Consider the following 17060-nt stretch of genomic DNA (forward strand, 5'->3'; position numbering starts at 1 on the left):
GAACGCTCTCCAGCCATATCCCCTGAACAGCTTGCCAGGCTGGAGCACCAAAAGATGTTCTTGGAGCAGGTGTCTGTGTCTAGTGTGGGAATCGAAGGGTCCGTGCTGGTTCATGATGCCGAAGCACAGGTTACAATCAGATATACCTTCAATGAGTGGCTGTCCCATATGGATTTTCTGGCTTCTATTCCAGAGCACAATGATAGCCCTGCTCCAGGGGTGCAGCGTTTCACCTTCACCCTGTGCTACCCGCCTACCACTGCCTGCATTCACTTTGCCATATGCTGTATCACAAGACAAGGGCAGGAAATATGGGACAATAACCAGGGCAAAAACTACACTGTGAATTGCAAAACCGACCTTCCCCCTGACATACCCATAGAAGAAACCGAACAAGAGTCTTGGGGAGGACATCGGCATTGGTAGCCAGTCATGTATGCAGGGGTCTTCTGCTGCAAGTGGTTAATTAACCAGTTTTCTGCCAGATAGGGCAATTTCAATGATTTCTGTCAATGTTTAAATAACTGTTGCGTTGTTGCACTTGTTTTAACTAGTATGGGGAGTGAACCCTATTACAATTTATAGTAATGTATAAGAGTGTGTGTGTGTGTGTATATATATATATATATATATACCCCTGAGCTTAAAATAGCACTGGATCTTAGCACCTTGATTTATTTGCAGAATGTAATACATGTTGATAAATACTGTTAATATTATTAAGCTGTCTTTAATGAGCAGTTTAAATATATTGTAATGCTTCAAATCATACTAATTGATTCATTTACTATGCAGACATTTTTATATTTAAGGGTTTTGAGGGAACTGAAAGGTAATTTCTATTAGTTGGTTAAAGGCTTGCAAGTTGCAACAGCACAAAACTTCATAGGTGTTTTTTTTTTTTTTTTTGTTTATGTTAACCCTGGATGATGCACATAATTTCCCACAACTTTTATATAGTCCTATGAAATTTATTTTGTTAGAAAGTGTAATCTGACACTGTTCGTAATTTCAAGTGAATGTCAATTTTGATGCTAAAGTGCCCAGTTTTTTAAAATTCGATTTAAAAACAGGGGCACTTTAATTCATCAAAATTTACATTTCACTCAAGTTGTGAAAAAAAAACTTGACAGCAGCTCCAGCTTCCTCCGGTCGTTGCAAGCCATTTCTGACGTTAGAAATGATGGATAGATCCTCCAATCACGGCTTCGCCCCCGGGGGAATCAGTGTCTGATTCAACACCGTGATTGGAGGAAGCCGGATTCCTCATTTTAGACCCAGGAAGAGACTTTGCGACGAGTGGCGGAAGCTGGAGCAGCTGTCAAGTTTAAAAGGTAATGGGGTTTTTTTGGGGTTTTTTGTCACAACATGAGTGAAATGTAAATTTTGATGAATGAAAGTGCCCCTGTTTTTAATCAATCCTTCTTTTTTTTTTTTTTTTTTTTAAACGGGCACTTAAGCATCAAAATTGACATTCACTTTAACTTTGATGTGCAATGCAGTGTTTATTTAAAAAGATAATTAGAAAATAACTGACACTTGCTACTTACATTTTATTTTTAACCAATCCATGTTATACTGGTTAAATGTGTACCCTTATGGTCTGCATTAAAATTCATCTACTCACTGATTTAGTTTAGCACATTATTTTATCTCAATATTACACTTTTTACTTAGTTTAGCTTTTTGTCTCTCCCACTCCTGTCATATTATCATGTGGAGAAAGTTTTTGGTAATGCACAGGCCTGTCTACTTTTTCTCTTTTTTTTTTTTTTAACTTTGCCATTGTTTTCAAAAACGAGAAATGAATAGCTCGGCTTGTGCCAGGTTTGCAGTCATTTTTTTTCCCTTGTATATATTGGCACTCGTTTCCTATTTACTTTTTTAATCCTTTTTTGAAAACTCCATGTTTCTGTAAGCAAAAAAAAATGGTTATTGCTTTCAGCCCATAAGGTGACACGAACAGTCAAGTTTCTTTCTTACACAATTTGTTGCCCATAAAGGGGCACTAAAGCTATGGGATTTTTTTTTTTTTTCTTGTTTTTTTTTTCTTTTCTTTAATGCATCAAAAAGGTTGCATTTTATAAGGTATTTAACAAAATGTGCTTCATAATATTTTTGTTTCCTCTTTGTATGTTCTTGAAGTCATGTCCCTGACTGCCACACAATTGAAACTGGAGTATAGGTGGTTAACAAACATGCATTTCCTACAAGCTTCAGTGTCACCCGAAATAAATGTAACCTTGCGTGTTGCCCTTTCCTATCCATGACTAAACTCTGAATTTTTTTTTATTTATTTTTTTAAATTTAGTAAACGGGAACAACTATTTTGCAAACTTTAGGATTCAGAGCAGACCCCTATGGTATTTTGTGGCCAAGCTGTAATATTTAGCCAGTAAGTTATGTTGTCAATTAATTTAAAGGGACAGTATACTGTAAAATGTTCTCCCCTTTTAATTAGTTCCCAATTATGTATTTACCTGCTTGAATGAAATAACGTTGTTTACAGATAGCTCCTTTACCTTTTATTTTGGCATTTGGTGGAATCCCCGCCAATACAGAAAATTCCAATACTTTAAAGGACCACTAAATAATTTAATGCATAATCGCCAAATACATTATAAAATGACAAAGTAATAGTACTTTATATTTCAAGTATTTGATATATCTTTTTTTTTTTTTTCTGGCAAACTTTCAAAGTTAAATGGGCAGTAAACCTAAACAATAATGTTATATAATTCTGCACATAGGGCACAACTATATAACATTAATTTAGTGCCAACTTTATACTTATACTTCCACTACCAGGGCGGGTGCAAGCTACAGTGAGTTTAATGGCGCGATCGGGCCAGCTGTGACTAGACAGCGTGCCGCAATGCGCTTCTGAAAAGTCCAGACTCACTCGGTAGAGCCAGGAGTGGTGTTCTACAAATTTCTACTTTGGCATTAAAAATCTTTCAAATATTTTGAAGTATAAAGTTGGCACTAAATTAATGTTATGTAGTTCTGTACTATGTGCAGAATTATATAATATTGTTTAGGTTTACTGCCTGTGTAATTGCATTTTCCATCCCCTGTATCATGTGACATCCATCAGCCAATCAACATGCATATAGGTATATACAGTGCACTCTTGTACATGCTCAGTATGAGCTGGTGCCTCAAAGTGTGCATATAAAAAGATTGTGCATAGTTTGCCAATGGATGTAAATTGGAATTTGTTTCTGTAAAATTGCATTCTCTATCTGAACCATTAAAGTTAAATTTTGAACCTAGTGTTCCTTTAAGTATAGGCTATAGAAAAGCTATGTAAGCCTAGCCAGCTGAAGAAATTACACTCCCTGTGGGGTTAGGGGGGTAAAAAAAGTAGGTAATAATAATTTAATTTGCTCTTAAAGTGAATGTAAACTTTCATCAATTAGTGCCCGGTTTTTAAAAATACTGTTAAAAACAGGGGCACTTTCATTCATTGATGAAAGCTTACATTGCACCGTATTGTACAAATACTTACCTTTTACTTCAAAGCTGGATCGGCATCTCCCCGCCTCTGTAAATACGTCACCAATGACTAACAGTCTTCCTCCAATCCATTGGAGGAAGCCAGTTTCGTCATTGTTGACGTATTTACAGAGGACCTGCAGGCCGGGGATGCCGATCCGGCTTTGAAGAAGTAAAAGGTATTTGTACAATTCGGTGCAATGTAAACTTTCAACAATGAAAGTGCCCCTGTTTTTAATATTATATTTAAAAACTGGGCACTAATTGAAGAAAGTTTACATTCACTTTTAAAGGGACAGTAAACCTTAAAAATAATGTTATATAATTCTGCACATAGTGCAGAATTATATAACATTATTTAAGTGCTATAGTTCTAAACGGCTTTTTTTCTCTTCAAATAAGTAAAAATTATGCCGCTTTTACAGACCCGCTCTCTGCTGAGCGGGTCTGTAATATTTAGTCAGCGCATCGGGCCAGCTGCATAGTCACAGCCCGGCCCGACTGCGCCATAAGATTAAGTGCAATAACATGAGAAGGAAGCAAATTTGATAATAGCAATCAAATAACATGAGAAGGAAGCAAATTTGATAATAGCAGTAAATTTGAAACTTTTTTTTTTAATTCTCTATCTCAATCATGAAAGAAAAAAATTTGGGTTTCGTGTCCCTTTTTAAAGAACCCTTAAAGTGATGGTAAATCCTAGAGAAAAAAATTAAATGTGTGTGTGTATGTATGTGTGTGTGTATGTATATATCTCTTTGCTTTGCTGCGGCCTCCTTGCAAAACTAAGCCACCCTTTGTATGTTTGTGGGGCATGTCTGTCTTTACCAATGTGTATGGGAAGTGTTCCTTGTCAATCAGTGGGTTCTTACCCCACAGACTAGTTGTACACTTTGCTGGTTTCAAAATCGGTATAAAAAGAATCTCCTTTAAAAAAAAAAAAAAAATTGCATTAAAAGTATTGACATGAAATGGTTCTCTTTTGTATGCATGAAAGAAAGCTGAGTCCCTTGACTGTTAGGGCTACAACACCCTAAAGCCCTATAGTTGGCGCTTAAACAGTCAATGGTTCAGTGTTGGCATAAATGACCTCCATTTCAGCAGCACATACTGTCAAGCACAACATTCTTTGCCTTAGTTGCTTGTTATTTCAATAGGAAATGGCCTAACACAATTTGTGTTCTGTGTAAAGATAACTTTTGAATGAGTAACTTTTGTGTAAAAGGAACAGATGCTATAAAATATCCTAAAGTAGGTCATGTCTAAAATACGTGCATATAGTATCTTTATTTTCTATTGCTGAGACGTAGTGAGTTTGTCGATTTTCCACATGGGGAAAAAAAATCTATATAGGTTTTCTTTTCTGTTATTGTCTTGAGTAAAGTTTTGCGCTTTTTAGTTTTGCTTTATCTTAAATTTTAAGGGGACGTAGTCAAAACTGAAGTGCTATTTCATAGAAACATTTTGTGTGTATCACCGATGACACAATTTGCAAAAAAGAATTCTATGCAACATTTTCATGTACTCGCATGCATTACTAGTTTGACTAATATGTTCCTTTAATATTACAAATTCAAAGCACTTAGGTTTTCCCTTCAGAAATGTTCTTGTTAACAATAAGACCATCTCAAGTGTTTCCATTCAAAGGCATCTGTGACATTAGCAAGTCAACAAACAAAATGTAGGGGCAAGCCGAACCTTTAGTAGCCAGATAAGGTTGCATGTATGTACATATTTGTAAAATACTTCAAAAAGGTTGGCGCCAAAAGTAAAATAAGCTGTTTGGGGTCCTGCCTCCAAAATGGAACTAGAAAGTATAGACTAACGCACTGGATTTTACAGGCCATAATTTTACATTTTATAATAATTTTGCAATATATACAGTATTTATAATTTTATTTGGTTGTGGGAACGTCCCTCTAATCCTTAATTTCTCTCTTTAGAATCTGATTTCGGCAGAAGCAGTGTTAAATTGTTAGTGGAGGAAATTTCAGGTCAAGTACCAAGGCACTTAAGCCAGTACCATTTCAGAATAGATGCAAGTCATTTTGAGGTTTTAGATTCCTTTTTAACAAAGTCTATGTCTGCAGGGCTTTTATGCCTTCATTGCGTATGAACCACAGATTTAGTACTTGGGGAAACCTTTTACGTTTCACGCACCTTCCATCATTTTATGAATATTAAACCTGCTCTATAAATTTAGAAAGAATTATGATTTACTTTTCTTTGGCTTCAACACAGAGCTCTTCTACAGAATCAGAAAATCTATGGGGACTGCTGTGATCAATTAATGATTAAATAAAACATTCCAGCGTCTGCTGCTAAGAATAGACATTTTAGGTAAGAGGCATCTAATGTTCAGCTTTGTACTTTTTAACACTGGCATAGGATATTACTGCTGCATTATAACCCAGAAACCAATTTCCCTTGGAATAACTTGGTTGTTGTGCAAGTTTTAAACTAAAGTATTGCTCTACTGCTGATTATTTTTTATGAAGAATCCAACACTTTTTAAAGAGACATAAAATCCATTTTTTTATTTCTTTTATGATTCAGATAGAGAATACACTTTTTTAAAAAAAAAAAGTTTCCAATTTACTTTTTCTTATCAAATTTGCTTTGTTCTCTTGTTGTTTTTTTATGAAGAGATCTAGATAGGTAGCGTGCATGTCTGCAGCCCTACATGACAGGAAATAGTGCTGCCATCTAGTGGAAAACTGCTGCCATATAGTACTGCAGACACGTGCACACTACTGAACTTACCTTTTCTGCTTTTCAACAAAGGACAGCACGAAAATGAAGTCAATTGGAAAGTTGTTTGAAATTATGTTCTTTCTGAATCGTGAAAGAAAAAATTGGGTTCTATGTCCCTTTTATGAGCAAAATAAGGCAATACTGCATTTTAAAAATGTTTTCACAATTTATCTATGGTTTTCATAAAGAAAATGTGTTTTAGAGCATTCAAATGTTTGGTTCCTAAATCTCTATCTTTGGGCTCTTTATGAGACAGGAGAGAATGTGTTGTTTATTTGTAATCACCTGATAATGAGTGGGAAATTATATCTGCAATGTCAGAGCATAAGTAGAGAATGCATTGGTTACTCTCTGTACATGGTGACTTCACCCATTTGCTGTGATAATGATCATCATTTCATTTAGTACTTGACGGAAAACTACAACTCTTCTAAGACATCTGTCCATATAAGTCTCTAGAGCAGAGCTTTCCAAACTTTTTATGTTGGCGATACACTTTTTAGACCTACATCATTTCGCGACACAGTAATTCAGTTGCACTAGCAAACAGGAGGTTAAACTAACTTGTTTTAAAAGATACGGACACAAACATAAATTATATAATAACAAAATACATTTACAAGTAATAGTATGTAAGTATGTGCAAGAATTAAAAAAAAATGTAATAACACCAATAGCTACTTACTATTTTAATGGGATGTATGAGGTTGATGGGATGAACAGTTTCTGAATATTTAGTAGAATATTAGCTAAAGACACTCACATTTCATCATCAAGAATTTTTAAGCTTCCACTTCCTATCCATATATCAAGAGCAGGAGCAGCAATGCTCTACTGGGAGCTAGCTGCAAAAAAAATCCCACTGACTTTAGCTCAGCGTTTAAGCTGCCACCCTCAGAGCTCTGTAAGTCCGACTGACTACTGCCCGCGCTGCAAACACACTGCTGTCCCACTCACTGACTACACATGCAGTCACGAGCCAATTAAGGAGACTACACGTGCAGTCAGGAGCCAATGTGCCGCCAAATCCGCCAAGTGTAATAGTTTCAGTTCCCACTGAGCTGTGCCAATTGGTTAAGATGATCTGTGACCCACTAGGTATCAATCACGTGTCAACCATGTGATATGTGTAGCAGGCAGGCGGAAAGTCAGAAACCAAAAACAATTAAAAAAAAAAAAAATTGTGCTGAAGCAGGGACACACCTACACACTGCTGGCGACACACTAGTGTGTCCCGACACACAGTTTGGAAAGCACTGATCTAGAGAGTGGAAGGAAGAATGTGACTGAAAAACTTTCCAAATACTTAATTTAACGTTACATTTTTGGGGTTTGTACCTGTGCACTAAAGGTCAAATGCCTATTTAAAAACAAAAAAAAAAGTACTCCTCTTGTGTATTTTTCTCTTCCAATATTTCTCTAGGACTAAGGTTAATTTTGCTGTTTTGAATGTTGCAGACAATTCTATTTTAATTTTGTTTTTCTTAAATATTCAGAGGATTATCAATGACATTTTATTTTCCTGACATTCCAAACTTGTTTACATTTGTTTAATGTGAATGAGAGAAATCAACCTAGATATTTCCTCTGGTACCAATATATTTTACAGTGACCTGTGTAGTTTTTTTTAAAGCTTAGTTATATGGGTTTTGTATTTTCATTGACCCCATTTTTTAAAAAAATGTGAGACAACCTACAACTTACTCATTTTACATGTGTGCAATAGTGTACATTACATTTATGCTCCACAAATGATTTTAGTCTTGGTGTCAGTCAAATTGTAAAAGCCAGAAAAGTTTGCTTTGGTTTGTAGCTATGCATATGACCTATGCTGAGGTTGTACGTGCCTCTGGATACCACAAAGAGGTGTGACACTGAGCCCTGCACCACTCTCTAGCCAAAGGGCCAACGCCAGAATATAATTTGACCAGGTGCTGGGACCTGCTTTCCCTTTGGCTTGGTGTCTGATATATATTTTTTTCACAACCCTTATATTCAAGTTTTGGCACAAGAAAGTGAAGCGTTTTTAGTTTGATGTATTTTTTGTTGTTAAAAAGGACAATAAGAATAGTATTGAGGTTATTCCTCTCTTCCCTCCTATTAATGGTGGGTGCTGCCATTTTGAAATATCTTTCACTGCACTCCAGTGCTGGTGTGTTTGCGCATGTGCAGCAACTCGCCTTTAGATACCTGTGATATAACCTAGGTACCAAATCGGTGGCACTCATAATTATAGAGGTGCATGAAATATCTAGTGTCCCAAAGTTACTTTGTAGCATGTTTTAGACTGAACTCAGTACACTAAGAGATGATCAGGACGACGCTAGTAAGAAATTGCAGAGTATTATTACATTTCTTTCATTTCCATTTGTTTACTAAAATCTATTTCTGCCCCTGGTGGGGATTTTCTGCAGCCTGTTATTGCTAAGCCATGCACTGCAGCCACGTGAATGCAGTTTGCTCTGTCTTATTCATTTTATTATTGCCCAATTGATTACATGTAACTGTGTTTAACCACTGCAAAAGGATAGGAAAGTCAAAATTAAACTTGCATGATTCAGATAGAACATGTCATTTTAAGACACTTTTAAATTTCATTTCTATTTTCAAATGTGCTTCGTTCTCTTAGTATCCCTTGTTAAAAATGAATATGCACATATCATATACACTAGTGGGGGGCTGCTGCTAATTGGTGCCTGCACACATTTGTCTCTTGTGATTGGCTAAATAGATATTTTCAGCTTCCTGTCAGTAGTGCAATGCTGTCCCTTCAGCAATGGATAACAAGAGAATGAAGAACATTTGATAATAGAATTAAATTGGAAAGTTGTTTAAAATTGAATGTTCTATCTGAATCAGAAAAGAAAATTTTGGGGTTTACTATCCCTTTAATTGCATAGTTAAGTCAGGTCCAGATCACCCCTGGGAGCTAGCTGAACGTACCCAGTGAGCCAATTACAAGAGACAAACGTGTGTAGCCACCAATCTCCAGCAGTAGTGCATTGCTTTTCAACAGCGGGTACTGAGAACAAATTAAATTTGCTAATAGAAGTAAATTGAAAAGCCTCTTAAAATGATGTATTATTTAAGCCATGGAAGTCTATGATTTTGACTTTTATACCCCCGTTATTGCCTTTTTTTGGGGGGTAGATTGCCTTAGTATCTCCATTACATACCATATTTTTAAAAAAAATAACTTTTTCCATGTTAAAAATACACCAGTATTCATAACCTAAAAATATATAGACTGTTTCTTTTTAAAGCACTTTATTCAGTGATGAACATGCATTATATTGTTTTAAAGGGACATTGTACACTTGATTTTTCTTAGCATAAATGTTTTGTAGATGATCCATTTATATAGCCCACCTGGAATATTTTTATATTGGTATCATCCAGTATAACACCTGACAAGGTTTCTTCAAGTAGAGAATTGCTCCCTGATCTACTTTTTAAAGGTCTGTTTAAACACACTTTATGGCTGTTTGAATCCTTTTAGGTTCATAAAATTGGAGTTCTGTACTTAAAGGGATTTTTTTCTTTCGTGGTTCAGATAGAGCATGACATTTTAAACAACTTTCTAATTTACTCCTATTATTATCAAATGTTCTTCATTCTCTTGATAAGTTTAGATGCCGGCCCATTTTTGGTGAGCAACCTGGGTTGTCCTTGCTGATTGGTGGATAAATTTATCCACCAATAAAGTGCTGTCCAGAGGTCTGAACAAAAAAAAAAAAAGCTTAGATGCCTTCTTTTTCAAATAGATAGCAAGAGAACTAAGAAAAATTGATAATAGGAGTAAATTAGAAAGTTGCTTAAAATTGCATGCTCTATCTGAATCACGAAAGAAAAAAATTGGGTTCAGTGTCCCTTTAAGCATAAACTTAAAGGGTCAGTATTCAGATAGAGAATACCATTTTAAACCACTTTTCCAATTTACTTCTATTATTTAATTTGCTTCCTTTCCTTGTTATCCTTTGCTGAAAGGTTTATCTAGGTAAGCTCAGGAGCAGCAAAGAACATAGGTTCTAGCTGTTGATTGGTGGTTGCATATATATACACCGATTGCCATTGGCTCACCCATGTGTTCAGTTACAAACCAGTAGTGCTCTGCTGCTCCTTCAACAAATGATACCAAGAGAATGAAACAAATATGATAATAGGAGTAAATTAGAAAGTTGTTTAAAATTGAATGTTCTACCCAAATCACAAAAGAAAATATTTGGGTTTCATGTCCCTTCAAGGAAATAGTTGGACGTACTGTAGATTTATATCAGAGCTGAAGCTTTGCTTGTTTTTACATTATTTGGAAGTAGGGTACACCAATAAAAATGAATCCAAGATCAGGCATGAGCTAACAAAATAGTTAATGATTTATGGGTACAGTATTGCAACATTTATAAGTTTAAAGTAAAATGAGAAATCTAAACTATTGCATCAAATTGTTTTTTAGTGGCAATATCATTACTGTTGTAGCGGTCCACAATTAATAGCAAGCTTTATAATAGAGCTTGTTCTGATGTTACTTAACTCTTTCCGGTCCTAAATAAAACCAGCAGGTTTATTTCATTTTCGCGCCACACTTTTGAATTTCTCCGCTAAATAGCAAGTCACCACTAGATGGCACTATTTAGCTGTGAAATTCAAAATTGGAAATGTCGGAATATATCCGGCGTTTGACCGCATATGTTAAAACGCTTTGTCGGATATATTCGAACAAAGGACCTGAAAGGGCTAATAACTGCTGAATACAATGAGAGGTGTGAGTATCTGTATCTCAGGGCTTGGCTAACCTGTACTATGGTGCAAGTCAAAGCCAAATAACTGTTAGGCACGTGTAATGAAGTGTACCCAATGTAAGCAGCACACAAGTGACCCTAAAAACAGCAACCACAAACGCTGCTTGATTAGGTCAAAAGAAATTATATTTGCTGCAATTTTTTGTTCATCCTATTTTGGAGTTTGTGTTTTTTTTTTTTTTTTTTTGTGGTTTAAAATTGTCAGTAATGTAAGCAATATTCTTTTATTTTTATCTCTTCCTCATGTTTTGTGTCTTTGCATATTTGTCTGACTATATTTCCCTACCTTTCTTTGCACTAAAAATAATTAGGGAATTATGATTGGAGTGCCCTGTCTATACTGCAGAGAAAAAACAAATAGTAGTAAATATAAATATATATATCTCAAAATGTCACAGCTGTAGCACTTTATTGTGGAACACAACATTCCAACATTTTATAGTGTGGTATGGAGAATTTTAGTATATTGATATATGCTTTGTTTAGCTTTATTTGCACTTTGTTTGTTTTTCCCTCTTTTAAACAGCAGCTAATTTTGTTTTGTTACAATCTTCTGCATATTTTGCACTGAGTTATTTGTTTGAATAAAGCAACTTGTGTTTAATTTTTTTTTTCCTCACAAATTATTTTGACACTTGGCATAATCACTGGGGTTTCTCTTTACCAACCTCTAAATTTTGGTTAAAAAAAATGCTTGGCTGTATATATGGGTAGAGGCATTTGCATCAGGAATAGTAAGGTTCTTATGCCACTTCACAGATCACGGATTATGGTCTCCAGAACTATCACAATATTGAAGATGAAGCCTATCTCCAGAAGGATATAAACAAATTGGAATCTGTTTAACTGAGGGCTACTAAAATAGTGCAAGGTCTAAGAAAAGAACTTAAATAAACCTAAATATGTGTTGCCTGAAGAAGAGATATGATAAGAAGAGGTGATATGTCTTTCAAGGAAAGCTGAGGCTGTAAGCAATTTTCACACACAGAGCAATTACACGAGGGTCATGATCTCAAGCTGGAGGGTAGAAGGTTCAGGAGTAATTTTGAGGAACCGCTTATTCACTGAATGTTCGGTGAATTTATGCAGTAGGCTTCAGTTAGAGGTGGAAAAGACAAATACTGTGGAAGGACTTAAAGAATGCTTAGGATAACCATACAAACTATTTAGGGTGATACTTTATAGTGAATCTGGGCAGCTATGTTTAAACCTGTGGTTCTTATCTGCATTAAAAATATTTCCAGATTCCTATTTGGATTATGATACAAAATGACCCAAATTATTTTAAATACTATTTTACGCTACCACATGTATTGAAGGGTTACCAAAGCCCCTTTTTATTTTAGGAATGCATTTTTCATACTGGTTTATTTAAACATATATAACTATTATCAGCAATTGTATTCTAGATGTGTGCCTTATCCATGCCCAGCAGTTAAACAGTAGAAATTTGATTGGTGCATTGTAGTGATATCAGTGTCTCCTTCCCCAGCTGCACTGCAGGGGTTCCCCCAGTATGATACATTTATCTGAACACGGGTTAATAAAAAAATAAATAAAAAGTAAAAAGGGTAGCATAAATACCATACAGTTCAGTGCATGATTACTGATAAGATTAATGATTTATCCAGAAGATTTCACATAATACATCATTTATTGTGCTTATACAGAGATGAATTATGTAACAAATTGTAAGGTGCTGTGGCAACCAAACAAATACACAGTATAAAAACTTTTGAGAGCATGCAGTAAATCTATATGAATTATTTAGAAGATACATGCTCTTTTATTGGTAAAGTAGAGCAAACACCTCCAAGCCAGGAAAATAATAGTTTGACTAGACAAGAGAAGAAATATGCAATGTTTGTCACTTTGAAAAAGACCCAAAGAGAGAGTAAAATGTTGTGCAGAGGGGTTGGAGATTGCCAAAAATACCCAGGAGTCTCATATTTATTTCTGCCTGCTTATAGAGATAAAGAGGCTGTGTGACTAAACCACTATCCATCAGCAGATCATTGATTTTTTTTTTTTTTTGTTCCTGTCTAGCACGGTCAGTCTAGCCCTTTAATACCAGGCAATCCTTCTCAGATTAAGGAACATGGTAACCCCAGACGGCCATCATTATTACTAACAGACTCCCCTGCAATGCCATCTATGCCACAGCCTTCTGTCTATTCACTATAACCGTATCATTCACTTTTTTACAAGAGACACACACACACTCTGCTGCTCAGACAAAAATCCAATCAACTGCACTTTCTCAGGTAACAAAGACATAACTTTTCTACTTTCACACCATAATTCTCTGGCTTCTCAGACCGTATTTCTGAACACACTTGTCCACCAAACCATAAATCCAAACTGCATTCAAACACACCCGATGCCTATAATCCTACGATGACTCACAATATCATCATTATTATTATTATCATCAGGTATTTGTAGAGCGCCAACAGATTTCACAGCGCTATAAACATAGGCAGTATACAAGATAACATTTATAGGGCTCAAATGGGTAGAGGGTCCTGCTGAGAGTTGCACTGTTGTAGTCCACTCTTAAGAAGGTGATCTACAAACATCTGGGCTCATAGGCTTACATGCTAAGGAGTTCAAGGGGATACAAATGGAGTTAGGAAAGGTAAGTGTAGGTTGTATGCGTCCCTAAATAGTAGAGTCTTTAGGGAGCACTTGGAGCTTACAAAACAAGGAGAAAGTCTTGTGGAGCGAGGCAGAGTTCCACAAGATGGGAGCTAGTCTGGAGAAGTCCTGTAAACGGGAATGTGAGGAGGTAACGAGAGATCATGAGCAGAGAGAAGACTGGAGGGAGAGTATCTGGAGACAAGGTATGAGATATAGGAGGGAGCAGTGCAGTTGAGGGCTCCCCAAAAATCACTTAATCCACCATGATATCTTATACGGCATGCCAAAATTCTATAATACCCCAAACAAGAGCTCATACACTACCCTATCTTGCCTTCCAAAACCACAGCAAATCTCTTAAACATACCAAACTCTCAGCAATCTGCCAACCAGCCACAGCACACACTTGCTCTTCACCAACAATCTTTCCAATGACACTATTCAGTCTGACACAATTTTTGCAATCAACTTAGTCTACATTTAACAACGAAATGGGTCTACAATTTTTCTAGTCCTGCATTTCACCCTTTTTATACAAAAAATGAATCCCACTCTTCCCTTATTGACTTACACCATATTTTATTTTGGGTTTAGTATCCATTTAACATTAGAATTCATTAACAAACCAGCCCCAGCAATGTAAGACAGGTATACCTTAAACCTCTATCTTGTCATTCAAAAAGTCTCCCAATAAGACCCAAGGCCACTTTTGGACCTGACTGCTCTTCTGTTTTATGAAAGGGAGATGAGCAAAACTGTAGGGTTACTTTTGGGCCTTATAGTGATATCCAAAATAATAAAAACATAGAATGTTAAATAACAAAATGAGCATGTAAACAGTTCAAATCTAAATGAATAATAGCAATAAAATAATATTTAAATAGGTAGTGATAAAGGCTATTGATATGTCTATGTATGGAGGAGGATATTTTTCCCCATATGCCAACTATATATTTACAACAGAGACAGCAGCACACTAAAGCTTTATAGATGTATAGCTTTCAGTAACCAAGCTCAAAAAGTATAAGCTCCTAACACTTACGGATTAATGCTATCTGAGAATTAGAGGTGACTTTCAAAAGGGCATCTCACTCATATTTAGCTCTTATATAAAGGTTTTTATATGTAGGTCAAACCTGCTAATTGTATAAACAATAAGAGCAGGAATCCCCTTCCCTATAATAAAACTGATAGTGCAACAGGAGATATTCCTTAGGACCAAAATAATGTATGCAAAATGAGTGTAGGAGCTGATTTATAAAATAGATGGTATAAACTAAACGCTAGGATGTTAAAGGGACACTGAACCCAAAATTTTTCTTTTGTAATTCTGACAGAGCATGCAATTTTAAGCAACTTTCTAATTTACTCCTATTATCAATTTTTCTTTGTTCTCTTGCTATCATTATTTGAAAAAGAAGGCATCTAAGCTTTTTTTGGTTTCAGTACTATGGACAGCACTATTTTATTGGTAGATGAATTTATCCACCAATCAGCAAGGACAACCCAGGTTGTTCACCAAAAATGGGCCGGCATCTAAACTTACATTCTTGCATTTCAAATAAAGATACCAAGAGAATGAAGAAAATTTGATAATAGGAGTAAATTAGAAAGTTGCTTAAAATGTCATGCTCAATCTGAATCACGAAATAAAATTTTTGGGTACAGTGTCCCTTTAAGATAAAGAATAAATCTCTCAGTAGCTTGGTTCAGAGTAGTTTTGAGGGTTAGGCAGGAAGACATATAGAACTTGCTTATAAGACAAAAATATTACATGGGTTATAATAAAATAAAGAAGCAGGTAAACTAATTTTTATCATATTCAGAGTTATCATGAACAGTACCAAACATACTATCAGTGACATGCTTAGAATCTTTATTGAGTTTATTACTGAAAAAGAAATATACGCCTAACTCAATATAGGAAAGCCTTAACCCTTTGATGACCGGGTTATTGTCTACATCGGAACAACAAATTGAAATCCTGCGATCGTGCACGTGATCACAAGATTTCAATGATGGAATCGGGTCAGGAGGGCATCCCTGTGACGCTAGGGCACGCCCTCCAGAGCCGTTGGCTTTAGGACAGACAACGGTTATGAGGTTCTATTTTGTCAGAAGGGCACTAAAGCCCAGTGTAATTTATGATGGAATATAACGGCATTAAAAGGGACAGTTTACCCAAAAAATTCTCCCCTTTAATGTGTTCCAAATTATCTATTTTACCTGTTGGGTGTATTGAATTGTTTACAAGTAGCTCATTTACCCTTATTTCGGCATTTGAAATAGCTGATTTAGCTTGTATTTTCCCATCTATACTGAAAGTTTTTGGACTTAAAGGGACACTGAACCCAATTTTATTTCGTGATTCAGATAGAGCATGCAATTTTAAGTAACTTTCTAATTGATTCCTATTAATTTTTCTTTGTTCTCTTATCTTTATTTGAAAAAGACGGCATCTGAGCTTTTTTTTTTTGGTTCAGTAATCAAGAGAGCACTTTTTTATTGGTGGATTAATTTATCCACCAATCAGCAAGAACAACCCAGGTTGTTCACCAAAATGGGCTGGCATCTAAACTTACATTCTTGCATTTTAAATAAAGATACCAAGAGAATGAAGATAATTTGATAATAGGTGTAAATTAAAGTGTTTCTTAAAATTGCATGCTCTATCTGAATCACAAAAGAAAAAAATTTGGTTTAGTGTCCCTTTAAGTTCAAGTTATTGATAGGCTATGTAAAGACAGAAATATCACTCTCGGTGGGGGTAGAAGAACTAATAAAAATAATAATTTTCCATTGTTCTCTAAGTGCCTGATATTCAAAACCTCTCAGCTCAGGAGAGATGATGTAAAATGTTATCAACACAAATTTTAATTTGAAAGATATTTACCTTACTGTGCAAGGTTCTTGATGTGATAGACACCTACATTACAATATATGGTCTAAAAAATCCCAAACATTTTGCATGACTTCCCTCCATGCCGGCGAGCTTTTGAATATCAGGCCCTAAGTATTGGGGTTTGGTTTACAAAAAGACACAAGATAAGGAGGTAAGTGTGTGTACACAAAATGATAATATAATGAAATCTAATTTTACCTGCAAGGTCAACCCATTTCAATAGGCTGTGGTTTCAAAACACAAAACCAGCAATTTCATATTCACAAATAAACCTAAAAATGAAATTTCTCATACATTTTATACTCTGCAGCTGGTATAACAAATCATTGTAAATACATTAAGGGAAAAACAATGTTACTGTATACTGTCCCTTTAACATCTTGTCTGTGGAGCTGTCACAGAATATCTAAGCCTTCAAATTAAACTCAAAACTCTTAGAATAGGTTAGCTTGTGCAGGTTTCAGTGA

General features: G+C 35.5%; 1 protein-coding gene across 1 annotated transcript in view; it reads left to right on the forward strand.

Moving 5' to 3' along the window:
* PPP1R3G (protein phosphatase 1 regulatory subunit 3G) overlaps positions 1–3271 on the forward strand; it is a 4746-nt gene extending 1475 nt beyond the window's left edge. The window contains exon 1 of the mRNA XM_053714699.1: positions 1–3271. This exon is cut by the window's left edge and continues 1475 nt beyond it. Within this exon, the coding sequence (XP_053570674.1) occupies positions 1–426 (426 nt within the window). The 3' untranslated portion in view covers positions 427–3271.
* Positions 3272–17060: the final 13789 nt, after the last annotated feature.

This window comes from Bombina bombina, chromosome 5 (assembly GCF_027579735.1).
Source record: "Bombina bombina isolate aBomBom1 chromosome 5, aBomBom1.pri, whole genome shotgun sequence".
Classification (NCBI taxonomy): Eukaryota; Metazoa; Chordata; class Amphibia; order Anura; family Bombinatoridae; genus Bombina; species Bombina bombina.